This window comes from Lampetra planeri, chromosome 71 (assembly GCF_965212315.1).
Source record: "Lampetra planeri chromosome 71, kcLamPlan1.2.h2, whole genome shotgun sequence".
In the NCBI taxonomy this organism is placed as follows: domain Eukaryota; kingdom Metazoa; phylum Chordata; class Hyperoartia; order Petromyzontiformes; family Petromyzontidae; genus Lampetra; species Lampetra planeri.
Window position 1 is genome coordinate 2,083,111 of NC_136176.1, and position 17,893 is coordinate 2,101,003.

At 46.0% G+C, this 17,893-nt stretch overlaps 2 protein-coding genes across 2 annotated transcripts in view; both read left to right on the forward strand.

Annotated features, from left to right (window-relative positions):
• Nucleotides 1-1,118: 1,118 nt before the first annotated feature.
• Nucleotides 1,119-3,455, forward strand: LOC144737552 (uncharacterized). Its single transcript, XM_078620298.1, has one exon. The coding sequence runs from the start codon at nucleotides 1,119-1,121 to the stop codon at nucleotides 2,883-2,885; it is 1,767 nt and encodes a 588-aa protein (XP_078476424.1). The 3' UTR covers nucleotides 2,886-3,455.
• An 8,418-nt stretch (nucleotides 3,456-11,873) lies between these two features.
• The window catches only part of LOC144737572 (uncharacterized), a 35,262-nt gene continuing 29,242 nt past the window's right edge, over nucleotides 11,874-17,893 (forward strand). Inside the window, 2 exon segments of the mRNA XM_078620335.1 lie at nucleotides 11,874-12,167; nucleotides 12,910-12,994. The gene's annotated coding sequence lies outside the window, so the exon portion shown is untranslated.

The window sequence follows — 17,893 nt, forward strand, 5'->3', positions numbered from 1 at the left end:
TACATGGCATTCATGTGAAATATATGTGTATGTAAGAATTTATCAATGTGGGGAGCGGTGGTGCAGTTTTTCCACTGTGTAGCAAAAAAAATGTCTTGTTCCTGGGTAGTATGTGTTATTTCCTAATTGCTTTTGCCTCTTAAGTACAAAAAATGGCTATTCCCCACAAACTTTGCTTTTGTGACCAGGACAGTGATATTTAGAAATTTACCTCTTTTCAATGAAAAAACAGGTGAATTTGTTATTTTCATTCACGTACAATTCTGGTCACAAAAGCAAAAATTTGTGGGGAATAATAGCCAATTTCTAGACTCTTAGGCATAAGCAATAAAAAAATAACACTTAGTACCCAGGAACAAAAATTGTGTTACATAGTGTTATCACAATTAAAGTTTGATTATCTCCGACAACAAACGTGATTGATTCGTGAAAACTTAACTTATTGTGGGGAAGCATTAATACTGAGCATATGAAGGTGGCCAGGCATGGTTCTGAACACACCACCACCTTTTTTCCATGCCAGTGTGTGTTACAGTGTCAAGTTTGTATTTGCAGTAAAGTATATTAACTCGATTGAACATGGAGGTTAAATCAAAACAATAGTATATACTTTTTTTCTTCTGAATTTTTAGGAGAATGGAAACAGGAAATTAACACTGCACATATGCAGCTGAAGTTAGATCTGTTCATCCCAGCATTCAAGGAAATCTGAGCCTGGCTTCATGCCTCTAAGTTAGCGATTGAATATTAATTTATGCATTTCTGCATAATAAAAATAGTATTATTTTCAACACCCTTTGCTATGTTAGCTGCATTTTTCTTTCATAAATATTCCTTTTGTAGCCAGACAACTGAAATTGTGTGCTTGGAGTTTTAGGTTAACATTCATTTTGAAGATACTAGGGCTTCCAGGTTGACCATTTGCCCTCTAATTGTATGCCCGTGTGATGAATTTGGGAATCTTTTTCATATTATCATGAATATATGAATGAGTATAGACATGAAAGTCATGTGTGACTGTATATATGCATTCCTTTGTGCCTCAATACTGACGTAGATGGTGTGGATATTCTCTTTTTTCTCTCTGCAGCTGACGCTTCCTCTGCAGAATTGGTTTGATGGAGCAAAGGCACTCAGCGCAGCTCGGTACAAAAAGGCAACAACGCGACCAGCGTGCATACAGCACGGATCGTGTTGGACATTTAACTCACACAGGAGAGAAACCCTTCAAGTGCACTGTGTGTGACAAGGCATTTTCATATCCATCAGTTTTAAGGAACCACCAGAGAACACACACAGGAGAAAAACCCTTCAAGTGCAGTCTGTGCGCGAAGGCGTTTTCACGGTCATCTGTTCTTGTATTACATCAGAGAACACACACGGGAGAGAAACCCTTCAGTTGCACTCTGTGTGGGAAGGCGTTTGCACGTTCACAACATCTTAAAATACACCAGAGAACACACACAGGAGAGAAACCCTTCAAGTGCACTGTGTGTGGGAAGGCATTTTCAGATAAATCTGCTCTTAAAAAACACCGGATAACACACACAGGAGAAAAACCCTTCAAGTGCAGTCTGTGCGGGAAGGCGTTTTCACAGTCATCTGTTCTTGTATTACATCAGAGAACTCACACGAGAGAGAAACCCTTCAGTTGCACTTTGTGTGGGAAGGCGTTTGCACATTCACAACATCTTAAAATACACCAGAGAACACACACGGGAGAGAAACCCTTCAGTTGCACTCTGTGTGGGAAGGCGTTTGCACAATCACCATATCTTAAATTACACCAGAGAACACACACTGGAGAGAAACCCTTCAAGTGCACTGTGTGTGACAAGGCATTTGCACAGTCATCAGGTCTTCATAGACACCAGAGAACACACACGGGAAAGAAACCCTTCAGTTGCACTCTGTGTGAGAAGGCATTTTCATATCCATCAGTTCTAAGGAACCACCGGAGAACACACACGGGAGATAAACCCTTCAAGTGCAGTGTGTGTGGGAAGGCATTTTCAGATTCATCTACTCTTAAACAACACCGGAGAACACACACAGGAGAAAAACCCTTCAAGTGCAGTCTGTGCGGGAAGGCGTTTTCACATTCATCTGCTCTTGGATTTCATCAGAGAACTCACACAGGAGAGAAACCCTTCAAGTGCACTGTGTGTGGGAAGGCGTTTGCACATTCACAACATCTTAAATTACACCAGAGAACACACACGGGAGAGAAAACCTTCAAGTGCACTGTGTGTGGGAAGGCTTTTGCACATTCACAACATCTTAAATTACACCAGAGAACACACACGGGAGAGAAACCCTTCAAGTGCACTGTGTGTGACAAGGCATTTTCACAGTCTTCAGGTCTTCATAGACACCAGAGAACACACACGGGAGAGAAACCCTTCAGTTGCACTCTGTGTGGGAAGGCGTTTGCACGGTCATCAATTCTTAAAAGACACGAGAGGACACACAATCATCAGAAGATCCCCAAGAAATTGAGTCTGAAATCGGCTTGTGAAAGTCAAAGTGCTGCAATGAGCCCATCCCTCATGAAACCAGAAGTGAATCCCAGCTTGGACACTTTTAAAGGTATCAAGGTGAAATGTGAAGAGGCGAAGGTGAAATGTGAAGAAATGATGAAGAGCGAAGAAGTGAAGGTGAAATGTGAGAAAGTGATGGTGAAAAGCGATAAAGTGAAGGTAAACTGTGAAGATGAAGATTCAACTCCAAAATCGTACCTTCACATCGATGGAGGCAACGTGAAGCAGGAGGAGAATTCTGACTGCGAGGCAGAGCTTGGCAACTCCCAGCAGTTTGTGGAAGTGGAGGTGTGGGTGGACTTCTTAGACAATACAAAGTCAAATGGAGACCTGGTAGATGGGTAGGCTTGAGACAATGAAGCTCCAATAGATGCACCTTTGTCACAGGCCTTTAATGAAAAGAACATGAATTTGAACACTGAATTCCTGGGTTCAACCTGCAGAGTAAGAGCGGCGAGTATTTGTTGACCTGTGGGTTGGGTAGATGAATAATCAGGAACAAGAGCCAATAAGCTTCCAAGTATTCCACTGTTATATTTATATTTGCATTGATATGGTGCTTGCTTAATTGCCTCAGCAACTCAGTTTCATATCTCATCACAAACGTTCGAAGAGCACCTTCAAGTGGCAGCTGCCTCTGTCATAAGGTGACACTGCTGTCACCTGCATGTGGGCATGAGTCTGTCAGTAGGGGGTGATGATTGATGTGTAATCTTCATTATGTAATTTCTGGACCATGTTTGAAATTGCCCAAATATTGACCATTACACCAACATGCAATGACCTATGCGTTTTGAATGACAATCGTATGTTTTACATCCACTGTTAAGCAGATGGTGCATATTTTGTTTAATGTTACTGGAGTAGCCAGATTGGAAACTTGAACCTCTGCAATAAATAGAGAATGTGCTACCACATGGCTTCCCTCAATCTGAGTGTAGGCATGACAGCCTGAATGTTTCTAACTGGCGCAGATGTTCCATTTAGAGGGGTCCACGTTTCACATGCCTACAGAAGGGAGGGCAAAACTGGCCGAGTAGAACCGAAGCTTCATGCGGAGCGACAGACCAGGTAGCTTCCACACAGCATAGCGCAGCCGATGAAAAGATAACGCCGCCCGACTGATTCGGACCACCCACACACTGTACACACGCAGTGTTCCCACAAGGTCTACACACACCATGTACACAGCGTACACACAGTTTACCCACAGTATACAGTCTGTACACGCACAGTGTATACACACAGTAACAACAACCGCCATTCGCCACTAAGTGGCGGTGACGTCACCACGGCGCTTTTGCCAGGCTATGTGCATGGGGCAGATCCAGGTGTCATGGGTCGACTGACAGATGACTGGCCAATGCACCACCTGTGCCCCCGACTGCGCCAACAAAGTGTACACACAATGTTCACGCACACAGTAATGTTCACGTTGTTGTTGAGCTCACTCACCCAAGGGGTCTCTGTTCAAGAGAGGGAGCCATAGAAATGGAATCTAAAACAGGACCCTGCGGGGTGGGCTGGTAGGAATAATAATTAGTAACCGGGAGGAGCGATGCACGCCAGAGGCTCCAAGTCCCCGCCCTCTACCCCGCCCCTTAGCAACGCGCCCTGCTTAAGTGGTGAGGGCGGCGTGTGGTGATCGTGGTGATCGTGGGTGGCCGAGGAGTCGTGTGGACGCCGCTGTGTCGACTGTCCCCCGTCTTCAACTACTTGGGGGCGAAGTGGTCGTTTGCAGACTTCTCGGCGACCGACTTCAGCAAGGAGGCGCTTTTATCTCAGCGACGCCATCAAATCGACGACGCCGTGACGAAAAAATGCAGCGATTTTCGCGCGCAGTTGACAGCCCCCCCCCCCCCAACACCACCCTCAACACCACCCCTCCCACCAGCCCTCACCACCCCCCCCACCACCCCCCACCACCACCCAACCCCACCACCACCCCCCACCACCACCTTCTGCACCAGGCCTCGCGAAGCCTCCCGCACTAGGCCTCGCGAAGCCTGCCGCACTAGGCCTCGCGAAGCCTCCTGCACTAGGCCTCGCGAAGCCTCTGCAGTAGGCCTCGCGAAGCCTTCTCTGCAGTAGGCCTCGCGATGCCTTCTCTGCAGTAGGCCTCGCGAAGCCTGCCACACTAGGCCTTGCGAAGCCTTCTGCACTAGGCCTCGTGAAGCCTTCTCTGCACTAGGCCTCGCGAAGCCTTCTCTGCAGTAGGCCTCGCGAAGCCTTCCCAGCAGTAGGCCTCGCGAAGCCTTCCCTGCAGTAGGCCTCGCGAAGCCTTCTCTGCAGTAGGCCTCGCGATGCCTTTTCTGCAGTAGGCCTCGTAAAGCCTTCTCTGCAGTAGACCTAGCGAAGCCTTCTGCACTAGGCCTCGCGAAGCCTTCTCTGCAGTAGGCCTCGCGAAGCCTTCTCTGCAGTAGGCCTCGCGATGCCTTTTCTGCAGTAGGCCTCGCGAAGCCTGCCGCACTAGGCCTCACGAAGCCTGCCGCACTAGGCCTCGTGAAGCCTTCCGCAGTAGGCCTCGCGAAGCATTCTCTGCAGTAGGCCTCGCGAAGCCTTCCCTGCAGTAGGCCTCGCGATGCCTTTTCTGCAGTAGGCCTCGCAAATAAGGCGATTAAATGTATCTCGTGTCTGTGTTAATATAAATGTATCTTGTCTCTGTGTTAAAAAAACGTGCTGCGTTTCAGTAAAGTAAATTTGAAGCGAAGTTTAAAGTTTCGCCGTGAGGCGCTGGAAGCGACGGCCATCTTGTTTAGTTCACAGATCGCAGGGGGAGCGGGCGGCCATCTTGTCGGACAGACGGACGGACACATTAATCTATTGGTGGTCTGGTCCACTTCGTTCCTACCAGTATAAACTTAAACTCTAATCCTGATCTCGCTCTCTGACGTCACCACTCATTAACTTGGCGTGATGCGGGAGGGGGAGGTGTCCCCACTAGTGACGTCATGTCACCGAGGTATTTACCCCCTCCAACGTGATTTTGAGCGTGACGTCACGTCTGCCGACTTTCCGTTCCAGTAAAATGCTTATTTGGGACGGGGTCAGCAGCCAAGCACCATCACCTGACATGGGTCCTTCTCATTAACGTAATGTTTTCAGTTACCCTGCTGCTCCTTGGGGGAGAGAATTGTGAACCCCGCAAATGACGTCATGTCAACCCCTGCTGCCGCATGACGTCACGAGTTACCAGGTAGCTGCTGCTCCGCGCACGCTCACTGAGATCCGAGGTGAGAAGTTTACATCGTGGTGGTCGTTGTTGTTGTGGTGATTGTTGTTGTGGTTGTTGTTGTGAACCCAGGTAGAGCCTCGCTCCTTCTCCCTCGTAGGGATATCAATTGAGTAGCAGCGAGTATGGAATCGATGTCCAGGTTGGAACATTACAACGCGGGGCCTTGCCTCCTGCCCTCGCCTGATTGCATTTGCTTTAATTCTCTGCTTAAGTTTAATTTGTCTTCACCTGGCTCACTACTTTGAAACTTTTTTTCTTTTAAATATTTTTACGTTTTTTTTATTTTACCAGGCATAGCCCACTTGAGCTACACCGCTCTTTTTCAGAAGCGACCTGCCCACAACACATGGGGGCTTATCAACGTGTGGAAATGTTTATCGGTCAAATACTCTAAACGCGTGGTGATGTTGACTCTAAATGTGCAGGGAAAACCGCAGGATTCGGAGGAGAATCTAAGCGACCACGGAGAGAGAGGGACACGCAAACTCCAATAATACAGGTTTGTTTGGGATTGATCGCGTGAATCGATGTCGTTAACCCCGCCACCACCCGACAGCCATTTAGTAAGAGGTTTGTCACGTAAACAGAACATGGCCAATGCATCACTAGTACAGCACTAGTGTGCAGTGTAGTATGTAGTAATGTGTAGTGTATAGTGTAGTGTATAGTGGTGTATAGTGTAGTGTACTAGTACAGCATATCGGTGTGTTGGAGAGCCAAGCCACAACATTTACAATCTGAGTACAACGTTTTGACACTAATTCTAACCAGCTTCATCAGACGACAGCCAAATGTTGTGGCTTGGCTCTGTGGGAATAGAAATCGGCTCCCTGGGTTCATAGCGCAGCACGCTAACCGTTGCACTACCGCTTCCCACTCACAAACTTCGTCGGAAGTATAGTATTTATCCAGCAATAACTAAGTTACCCGGCTTAGCTCAGGTCTCAGTAATCAAACATTAAGAGTAATGTCTCTGCTTTTTTATGTAATTAAGGTCTATCGTACCATATCGAGGCTTGGGGCTTTGGGTTGTTCTCTGTTTTTTATGTCTCTGCCTCTGCTCACATTCATTGACGATTTTTATGATTTTGGGCAAGCCCGTCTAAAGCTGCGTGACCAGGAGTTGGAGCCATTTGCTGTTCAATTTGGCTTGTGACATAAATTCACTCTGCCCCCATGCATTACATTACATAGCATCTTCATTAATTATGTTGTTTGAGAAGCTCACAATAGCCATATAAATAATTGCATTCGTTACAGTTAAAATGATACGCGCATCGATGCCTGGTTATAGTTAAGGGATCGTTCCCTGGTCAACCATGTTATATCTGCTGATGATCTGGAAATGGCTACTTAATGAGATCGGGTTAGATAATCTCGTTCTGTGCCTGGATAATTCCATCATGAAAGGTGGCCTTGCGTATGTTCCACCAAAATAAATCACCTGCCTGGGAATTTCATGTCATACAACACTGTACCTGCTCAACTCTCCATGAGTAATCAGGCAGTTCTACAAGTAATGGAGGAGCTCCCATACCTGGTTAATGTGTTCACGACCAGCTCTGGTTTGGCAGCCAAAGTCTCACTTTAAATTTGTCTAGCAGCATTCTTTCATTAGACTGTGTAACACTGTGTGAAAGCTGCCTGGACTTTTGCTCCATACATAGCTGTGAGTGTCCATCGCCAAGGTCTAGTCTGTCTGAGATCATTCCCTCTCCCTGTCATATTGGCATCGCACCTGCCTCTCACCCTTCGTCCTGTGGATGGTGGGCGCACAGGACGGTGACACGCAGCCATTCCAGGTTGAGCCCAAATGGGTTACGTGGGTCTGCTAGCCACCAGGCATCGTTCTATGAGTGATATCAATATATAATATCTGTAAGGAGTCCCCCCAATAGACTGTCCCTGGAACTCTACCAGGCACGTCCCACTGGGGAACGTCCCAGGGGCCTGGCCCAGGACATTCTGGTGGGAATACGTCGCTTGGCTGGCTTTGGGAACGCCTGGGAATTCCCCAGGAAGAGCTCGTCTGTCACCAGGGAAAGGGAGGTCTGGACTGCCCTACTGAATGTGCCGCCACCTCCAACCTCACCAAGACAAGATGATTTTAAAATGAATGAACGAATAAAGCTGCGAGTCTTCTTGGCCACATATATTACTCCTGTCTGTTCTGGCTTTTAATTAAGGCTGGCCTGCCTATGATCCCCTCTATTGAACCAAACAAGATTGTATTAAAACCTTACAGAGCCCTAAAATATCAGTACAGAATATAATCTGAGACTTTGGCAGGTGAGGCTGCATTGGTTGGGTCATTAATTCCGCATAAACAGACAACATGCTCAAGAATCTTTTGTTAGTACAGATGTTACGGGCTTAACGGGCATGGCATTGGCTAGAGAAGAGATTGGAGGATGTGGAATTGATCAGACCTGCTGTCAAGATCGGCCTCTGGAAGAGGCCCGTGACGTATGCTGCAGGGCAGTTGGAGGTGTTTGCTCCGCAACAACAATGCGGTCGGAGTAGCAACACTCACATGAATGGGTGGAACGCTGGGTGCCTGAAATGCAGCAAGACAGCAGGAAGCACAGCTGGTGCATCTGTTAATCATCTCAGTCATCCCTTGACACCTGGATAATTCCCATGACCTGCTGACAAGCGATCCACACTTGCATGGCATTCATGTGAAATATGTGTATGTAAGAGTTTATCTGTGGGGAGCGGTGGCGCATTTGTTCCTGGGTAGTATGTGTTATTTCCTAATTGCTTTTGCCTCTAAAGTACAAAAAATGGATATTATTCCCCACAAACTTTGCTTTTGTGACCAGGACAGTGATATTTAGAAATGTATCTCTTTTCAATGAGAAAACAGGTGAATTCGTTTTTTTAGTTCTTGTATAATTCTGGTCACAAAAGCAATGTTTGTGGGGAATAAGCCATTTTCTAGACATTTTGGCATAAGCAATAAAAAAATAACACTTAGTACCCAGGAACAAAATTTGTGTTGCATCGTGTTATCACAATTAAAGTTTGATTATCGCCGACAGCAAACGTGATTGATTGGTGAAAACTTCACTTATTGTGGGGAAGCATTATTACGGAGCATATGAAGGTGGCCAGGCATGGTTCTGAACACACCACCTTTTTACCATGCCAGTGTGTGTTACAGTGTCAAGTTTGTATTTGCTGTAAAGTATATTAACTCGATTGAACACAGAGGTTAAATCAAAACAATAGTTTATTTTAGTTTTCCTTTGGAACTTTTTACGAGAATGGAAACAGGAAATTAACACAGCACATATGCAGCTGAAATTAGATCTGTTCATCCCAGCATTCAAGGAAATCTGAGCCTGGCTTCACACCTTTAAGTTGTGATTGAACATTAATTTATGCATTTCTGCATAATACAAATAGTATTATTTTCAACACCCTTTATGACGTTAGCTGCATTTTGCTTTCATAAATATTCCTTTTGTAGCCAGACAACTGAAATTGTGTGCTTGGAGTTTTAGGTTAACATTCATTTTCAAGATACTAGGGCTTCCAGGCTGACCATTTGCCCTTTGATTGTGTGCCCATGTGATGAATTTGGGAATCTTTTTCACTCTATCATGAATATATGAATGAGTATAGACGTGCAAGTCATGTGTGACTGTGTATATATGCATTATTTTGTGCCTCGATACTGACGTAGATGGTCTGGATATAATTTTTTTCTGTCTGCAGCTGACGCTTCCTCTGACACTTCCTCTGCAGAATTGGTTTGATGGAGCAAAGGCACTCAGCGCAGCTCGGTAGAAAAAGGCAACAATGCAACCAGTGTGCATACAGCACGGCTCAAACTGGACATCTGATACAGCACCAGAGAACTCACACAGGAGAAAACCCCTTCAAGTGCAGTCTGTACGCGAAGGCGTTTTCACAGTCATCTTCTCTTGTATTACATCAGAGAACACACGGGAGAGAAACCCTTCAAGTGCACTGTGTGTGACAAGGCATTTGCACGGTCATCAAGTCTTCATAGACACCAGAGAACACACACAAGAGAAAAACCCTTCAGTTGCACTCTGTGTGGGAAGGCGTTTGCAAATTCACAACATCTTAAATTACACCAGAGAACACACACAAGAGAAAAACCCTTCAGTTGCACTGTGTGGGAAGGCGTTTGCAAATTCACAACATCTTAAATTACACCAGAGAACACACACGGGAGAGAAACCCTTCAAGTGCAGTGTGTTACAAGGCATTTGCACAATCACCAAATCTTCAAGCACACCAGAGAACACACACAGGAGAGAAACCCTTCAAGTGCACTGTGTGTGACAAGGCATTTGCACAATCACCACATCTTCAAGCACACCAGAGAACACACACAGGAGAGAAACCCTTCAGTTGCACTCTGTGTGGGAAGGCGTTTGCACAGTCATCAATTCTTAAAAGACACGAGAGGACACAATCATCAGAAGATCCCCAAGAAATTGAGTCTGAAATCGGCTTGTTAAAGTCAAAGTGCTGCAATGAGCCCATCCCTCATGAAACCAGAAGTGAATCCCAGCTTGGACACTTTTAAAGGTATCAAGGTGAAATGTGAAGAGGCGAAGGTGAAATGTGAAGAAATGATGAAGAGCGAAGAAGTGAAGGTGAAATGTGAGAAAGTGATGGTGAAGAGAGAAAAAGTGACGGTAAACTGTGAAGATGAAGATTCAACTCCAAAATCGTACCTTCACATCGATGGAGGCAACGTGAAGCAGGAGGAGAATTCTGACTGCAAGGCAGAGCTAGGCAACTCCCAGCAGTTTGTGGAAGTGGAGGTGTGGGTGGACTTCTTAGACAATACAAAGTCAATTGGAGACCCGGTAGATGGGTAGGCTTGAGACAATGAAGCTCCAATAGATGCACCTTTGTCACAGGCCTTTAATGAAAAGAACGTGAATTTGAACACTGAATTCCTGGGTTCAACCTGCAGAGTAAGAGCGGCGAGTATTTGTTTACCTGTGGGTTGGGTAGATGAATAATCAGGAGCAAGAGCCAATAAGCTTCCAAGTATTCCACTGTTATATTTATATTTGCATTGATATGGTGCTTGCTTAATTGCCTCAGCAACTCAGTTTCATATCTCATCACAAACACTCGAAGAGCAGCTTAAAGTGGCAGCTGCCTCTGTGTCATAAGGTGACCCTGCTGTCGCCTGCATGTGGGCATGAGTCTGTCAGTAGGGGATGGTGATTGATGTGTAATCTCCGTTATGTAATTTCTGGATAATGTTTGGAATTGCCCAAATATTGACCATGACACCAACATGCAATGACCTATGCGTTTTGAATGACACGATAGTATGTTTTACATCCACTGTTAAGCAGACGGTCGCCAGACGTGCCGGTCGGATTTGAACCTTGAACCTCTGCAATAAATAGAGAATGTGCTACCACTTGGCTTCCCTCAATCTGAGTGTAGGCATGACAGCCTGAATGTTTCTAACTGGCGCAGATGTTCCATTTAGAGGGGTCCACGTTTCACATGCCTACAGAAGGGAGGGCAAAACTGGCCGAGAAGAACCGAAGCTTCTTGCGGAGCGACAGACCAGGTAGCTTCCACACAGCATAGCGTAGCCGATGAAAAGATAATGCCGCCCGACTGATTCGGACCACACACTGTACACACGCAGTGTTCCCACAAGGTCTACACACACACCATGTACACAGTGTACACACAGTTTACCCACACAGTATACAGTCTGTACACACACAGTGTATACACACACAGTAACAACCGCCATTCGCCACTAAGTGGCGGTGACGTCACCACGGCGCTTGTGCCAGGCTATGTGCACGGGGCAGATCCAGGTGTCGACTGACTTAAATGACTGGCCAATGCACCACCTGTGCCCCCGACTGCGCCAACAAACAGTGTACACACACAATGTTCACGCACACAGTAATGTTCACGTTGTTGTTGAGCTCACGCACCCAAGGGTCTCTGTTCAAGAGAGGGAGCCATAGAAATGGAATCTAAATAAACTTAAACTCTAATCCTGATCTCGCTCTCTGACGTCACCACTCATTTACTTGGCGTGATGCGCGAGGGGGAGGTGGCCCCCACTAGTGACGTCATGTCACGGAGGTATTTACCCCCCCACCGGGATTTTGAGCGTGACGTCACGTCTACCGATTTCCGTTCCAGTAAAATGCTTATTTGGGACGAGGTCAGCAGCCAAGCACCATCACCTGACATGGGCCCCTCTCATTAACATAATATATTCAGTTACCCTGCTGCTCGTTGGAGGAGGGGATTGTGTGAACCCCGCAAGTGACGTCATGTCACCTCATGCTGCCGCATGACGTCATGAGCTACCAGGTTGCTGCTGCTGCGCACACGCTCGCTCACTGCGATCCGAGGTGAGAAGTTTACATCGTGGTTGTTGTTGTTGTGGTGATTGTTGTTGTAAACCCAGGTAGAGCCTCGCTCCTTCTCCCTCGTAGGGATATCAATTGAGTAGCAACGAGTATGGAATCGATGTCCAGGTTGGAACATTACAACGCGGGGCCTAGCCATGCGGGGCCTTGCCTCCTGCCCTCGCCTGATTGCATTTGCTTTATTTCTCTGCTTAAGTTTAATTTGTCTTCACCTGACTCACTACTTTGAAACTTTGTTTTACTTTAAATATTTCTACTTTTTATTTTATTTTACCAGGCATAGCCCACTTGAGCTACACCGCTCTTTTTCAGACGCGACCTGCCCACAAGACAGTGGGCTTATCAACGTGTGAAAATCGTATAGGTTCTTTCGGTAAAGTCACGTAGAAGGGAAGTAATAAAATAATAAAAATAAATCAATAAAATAATTCTCACGACGTTTCGGCCACAACGCAAGCAGCCGTCCTCAGATGAAATTCCAGGTCTGTCGCACCTGGTTTTCACCTGAGGACGGCTGCTTGCGTTGTGTCCGAAACGTCGTGAGAATGATTTTATTATGTTTTATTTGTATTATTTTATTACTTCCCTTCTACGTGACTTTACCGAAAGAACCAAGAAGATTAATCCCTGCAGTCACGAAAGCTTTAAATCGAAATTTTACGTGTGGAAATGTTTATCGGTCAAATACTCTAAACGCGTGGTGATGTTGACTCTAAATGTGCAGGGAAAAACGCAGGATCCGGAGGAGAATCCACGCGACCACGGAGAGAGAGGAACACGCAAACTCCAAATATACAGCCATAATACAGGTTTGTTTGTGTGAGATCGCGTAAATAAATAAATGCGTCGTTCACCCCGCCACCACCCGACAGCCAATTAGTAAGGGGTTTGTCACGTAAACAGAACGTGGCCAATGCGTCACTAGTACAGCACTAGTGTGTAGTTTATAGTGTAGTGTATAGTAGTGTATAGTGTAGTGTACTAGTACAGCACATCGGTGTGTTGAAGAGCCAAGCCACAACATTTACAATCTGAGTACAACGTTTTGACACTAATTCCAACCAGCTTCATCAGACGACAGCCAAATGTTGTGGCTTGGCTCTGTGGGAATATAAATCGGCTCGTTGGGTTAATAGCGCAGCACGCTAACCGTTGCACTACCGCTCCCCACTCACGCACAAACTTTATCGGAAGTATAGTATCCAGTAATAACTAAGTTTCCCGGCTAAGCTCAGGTCTCGGTAATCAAACATTAAAAGTAATGTCTTGCCATGCTGGCTTTATTAGAATAATTTAATTCTGCCAAAGAAAGCTGTAAATGTGTATATTGCCACGGTTTTGTGGTTGTGTTATAAAATAGCGGGGCTTGTTTGTTTCATGAGGACAGCTTTTAAATACGTTGCCCTTGGAGAGCTTCAGGATAGACAATGTTGGATTTTTGCCATCTGGTGGTGTTGGCACAATTTGGTTCCCAAAAAAACGTTCATGTGCACAAAGTTTCCTTTATTTATATAGATTTTTCCCATATTTTGTCTTGTGTATGGTTTCTCAATGTTCATTTTAATTGTTTAGTTTTTTTATTTTCCTTTTACCTCATGCCATTATTTAGGTAAGGCTTAAGTATTGAATATCGCACTTTTGGCTTTGCGAGGCACTTTCCTAGATCGTAACCTCTATATTCAAGGGGCTGAGGAGTGCCGATTTTCAGCAGAAACTATATCTCTGCTTTATTGATGCAATTAAGGCATATAGTACCATATAGAGGCTTGGGGCTTTGGGTTCTTTGTTTTTTATGTCTCTGCCTCTGCTCACATTCTTTGATGATTTTTATGATTTTGGGAAAGCCCGTCTAAAGCTGCGTGACCAGGAGTCGGAGTCATTTCCTGTTCAACTTGGCTTGTGACAAAAATTCACTCTGGCCCCATGCATTACATTACAGAGCATCTTAAATAATTATGTCGTTTGAGAAGCTCTCAATGGCCATAGAAATAAATAGCATTTGTTACGGTTAAAATGATACGCGCATCGATGCCTGGTTATAGTTAAGGGATCGTTCCTTGGTCAACCATGTTATATCTGCTGATGATCTGGAAATGGCTACTTAGTGAGATGGGGTTAGATAATCTTGTTCTGTGCCTGGATAATTCCATCATGAAAGGTGGCCTTGCGTATGTTCCACCAAAATAAATCACCTGCCTGGGAATTTCATGTCATACAACACTGTACCTGCTCAACTCTCCATGAGTAATCAGGCATTTCTACAAGTGGTGGAGGAGTTCCCATGCCTGGTTAATGTGTTCACGACCAGCTCTGGTTTGGCAGCCAAAGTCTCACTTTAAATTTGTCTAGCAGCATTCTTTCATTAGACTGTGTAAAACTGTGTGGAAGCTGCCTGGACTTTTGCGCCATACAAAGCTGTGAGTTTCGATTTAAAGCTTTCGTGACTGCAGGGATTCATCTTCTTGGTTCTTTCGGTAAAGTCACGTAGAAGGGAAGTAATAAAATAATAAAAATAAAACATAATAAAACAATTCTCACGACGTTTCGGCCACAACGCAAGCAGCCGTCCTCAGGCGAAGAATGAAACCCCACCAAGCTTGGAGCGTATATTTAAGCTGGGTTAGAGGGGGGGAGGTGGGAAGAAGAGCGCCTAAACAAAATAATTTGCATATCAAGAGGAATTCAGCATATGGAAAATGCGTAGGAGGTGGGCGGGGGGGGGTTCCAAATCAATACTATGCCCGTGCATTATGCAGGATTAGCAGCATCAAAAGGGGGGGGAGGGGGGTAGCATTAACAAAGGAAAGAAATGTTAATAGTATGTAGCTGCAGTTACTAAACAACCACGTAAAAACTAAAGTATAAACTGCATAACAAACTAAAGTATATACTTTAGTTTGTTTGTTATGCAGTTTATACTTTAGTTTTTTACGTGGTTGTTTAGTAACTGCAGCTACATACTATTAACATTCCTTTCCTTTGTTAATGCTACCCCCCTCCCCCCCCCCCTTTTGATGCTGCTAATCCTGCATAATGCACGGGCATAGTATTGATTTGGAACCCCCCCCGCCCACCTCCTATGCATTTCCCATATGCTGAATATCTGTAACGAGGCCCCCCAATAGACTGCCCCTGGAACTCTATCGGGCACGTCCCACTGAGGGAAGTCCTCAGGGCCCAGGCAAGTACATGATGGTGGGAATATGTCGCTAGGCTGATTTGGGAATGCCTGGGAATTCCCCAGGAAGATCCAGAGTCTGTCGCCAGGGAAAGGGAAGTCTGGACTGCCCTACTAAATGTGCTGCCGCTACAACCCTCACCAAGACAATAGGATTTAGAAATAAACGAACAAACAAAGCTGTGAGTCTTCTTGGCCACAGATATTACTCCTTTCTCTGTGGATGCAAAATATTAACTTACTTAAAGGACCGTCTGTTCTGGCTTATAATTAAGACTGGCCAGCCTATGATTCCCTCTATTGAACCAAACAAGATTGTATTAGAACCTTACAGATCCCTAAAATATCAGTACAGAACATAATCAGCGAGTTTCTTTGGGAGGCCAAGCTGCATTGGTTGGGTCATGAATCCCGCATAAACAGACAGCATGCTCAAGCATCTTCTGTTAGTCCAGGTGTTACGAGCTAAACAGGAATGGCATTGGCTTGAGAAGAGATTGGAGGATGTGAAGTTGATCACACCTGCTGATGACTGGTACCAGGAGTGTCATGATCAGCCTCTGTGGAGGAGGCCCGTGATATATGCTGCGGGGCAGTTGGAGATATTTGCTCTGCAACAACAGTGAGATCGGAGGAGCAACGCTCACATGAATGGGTGGAACGCCGGGTGCCTAAAATGCAGCAAGACAGTGTGAAGCACAGCTGGTGCATCTGTCAAACATCTCAGTCATTCATCCCTTGACACCTGGATCATTCCAATGACCTGTTGACAAGTGATCCACACTTACATGGCATTCATGTGAAATGTATGTGTAGTGAGTTCAACTGAGTCGCAGACGTACACTTGGAGGCAACAAATTTATTTAACACCAACACACGGGGTAACTGCCCCTTAACAGAATAACAACCTGTGGTGGTGACCACCAGGCTAACTGCACTAATTACAACGTAACGAGCTACTACGGACCGGGACCACAGCTCGGGTCCAGTTCCACATGTTGTAGACTTGGTGGAACGTAGACGAACGTTTCTTCAGGTTGAACAACAACGCCGGTTCCTCTGGGGGACCCGGCTTATACTTTTTTGTGGTGTGGCTGGCTCCGCCCTTGGCCACGACCACCTTTCAGAATCCTCGAGCAGGATCTGGACCCCGACCACGTGACCACCCCTAGCCCCCACTTTGGGCCCCTTTGTAGACTTAACTGGTCACGTGCCCTCTCGGGTCAACCAGAGTGCCATGGCGTTTAGTAACCTCATTCCTACGGCTGGCACTCCCACACCCTATCCTGTAGGGCCGGCACTACACGCCAAGCGTGGTGCCATCTGGCGATATCAATTAGCGCTCACCGAGTCCCTCTAGGGCCAGTACTACATTCACCATAATGGTATCCGCGATGTCGTTACACCGCACGCCGTGCCTCTCTAGAGCCGGCACTACACAGTGACATCCCGCAATGTCACTACATCTGTAAGAGTTTATTTATGTGGGGAGCGGTGGCGTAGTTATTACACTGTGTAACAAAAAAACATTTTTGTTCCTGGTTAGTGTTATTTCCTAATTGCATATACCTCAAAAGTACAGGAAATGCTATTATTCCCCACAAACTTTGCTTTTGTGACTAGGACAGTGATATTTTGAAATTTACCTATTTTCAATGATAAATTTGTGTCTTTTCGTTCACATAAAGTCCTGGTCACAAAAGCAAAGTTTGTGGGGAATAATAGCGATTTTCTATACTTTTTAGGCATAAGCAATAAAAAAAATAACACTTTGTACGCAGGAACAAAAATTGTGTTACATAGTATTATCATTGTACTAGCGGTTAGTACCCGGCGTTGCCCGGGCAAAAAAGGCAGACACATGTAGTTACACACGCAAATCGACTCACACACACAGAGTTACACGCACAAATCGACTCACACATACATACATTGACTGAACAAAAACCGCCATTCACCACTAAGTGGCGGTGACGTCACGACAATGCTTGTGTCAGGCTATGTGCACCTTGAGGCCACATGAAGTGTCGAACGCCCACTGGCAGGAGGTCAGGGGGCAAACCCAGATGGCACAGATCGACTGACTGAGACGACTGGCTGATGCATCACCTGTGGCCCCTACTGTGGCAACTTTCTGTGCTTTAGCCACCCGGTGCTCCGCTCGTTGTTGTGAGCGTCACTCCTCTGCCCTCCGTTGTTGTTGGAGGGTGACTGATTCCAACTGCCCAGTAGCGTCCTTCAGGAGCCTGCTCCAGAGGCCGATCTTGACACCGTTGGTACCAGTCATCCGCAAGTGGACTCAGCTCCAAGTCATCCTGTACCAGATCACTCCATGTCTTCTCCAGCCCGTGCCGCGCCCGTTTAGCCCCCTCGATCCGGTCGAACAAAAGCTGTTTAGGCATGCGGTGGCTGGCCATGCGGGCTACATGACTCGGGCAACGCAGCCTTGCCTGCTGGAGGTCACCGATGGGACTTTGTCCACATCTTTGAAGGATTTGTGAGCTCCTCACACAATGCAGCCTGGTTAAAC

Excerpts from the sequence above, each read along its gene's own strand:
- LOC144737552 (XM_078620298.1), top strand. The coding sequence starts at position 1,119 with ATGGAGCAAAGGCACTCAGCGCAGCTCGGTACAAAAAGGCAACAACGC.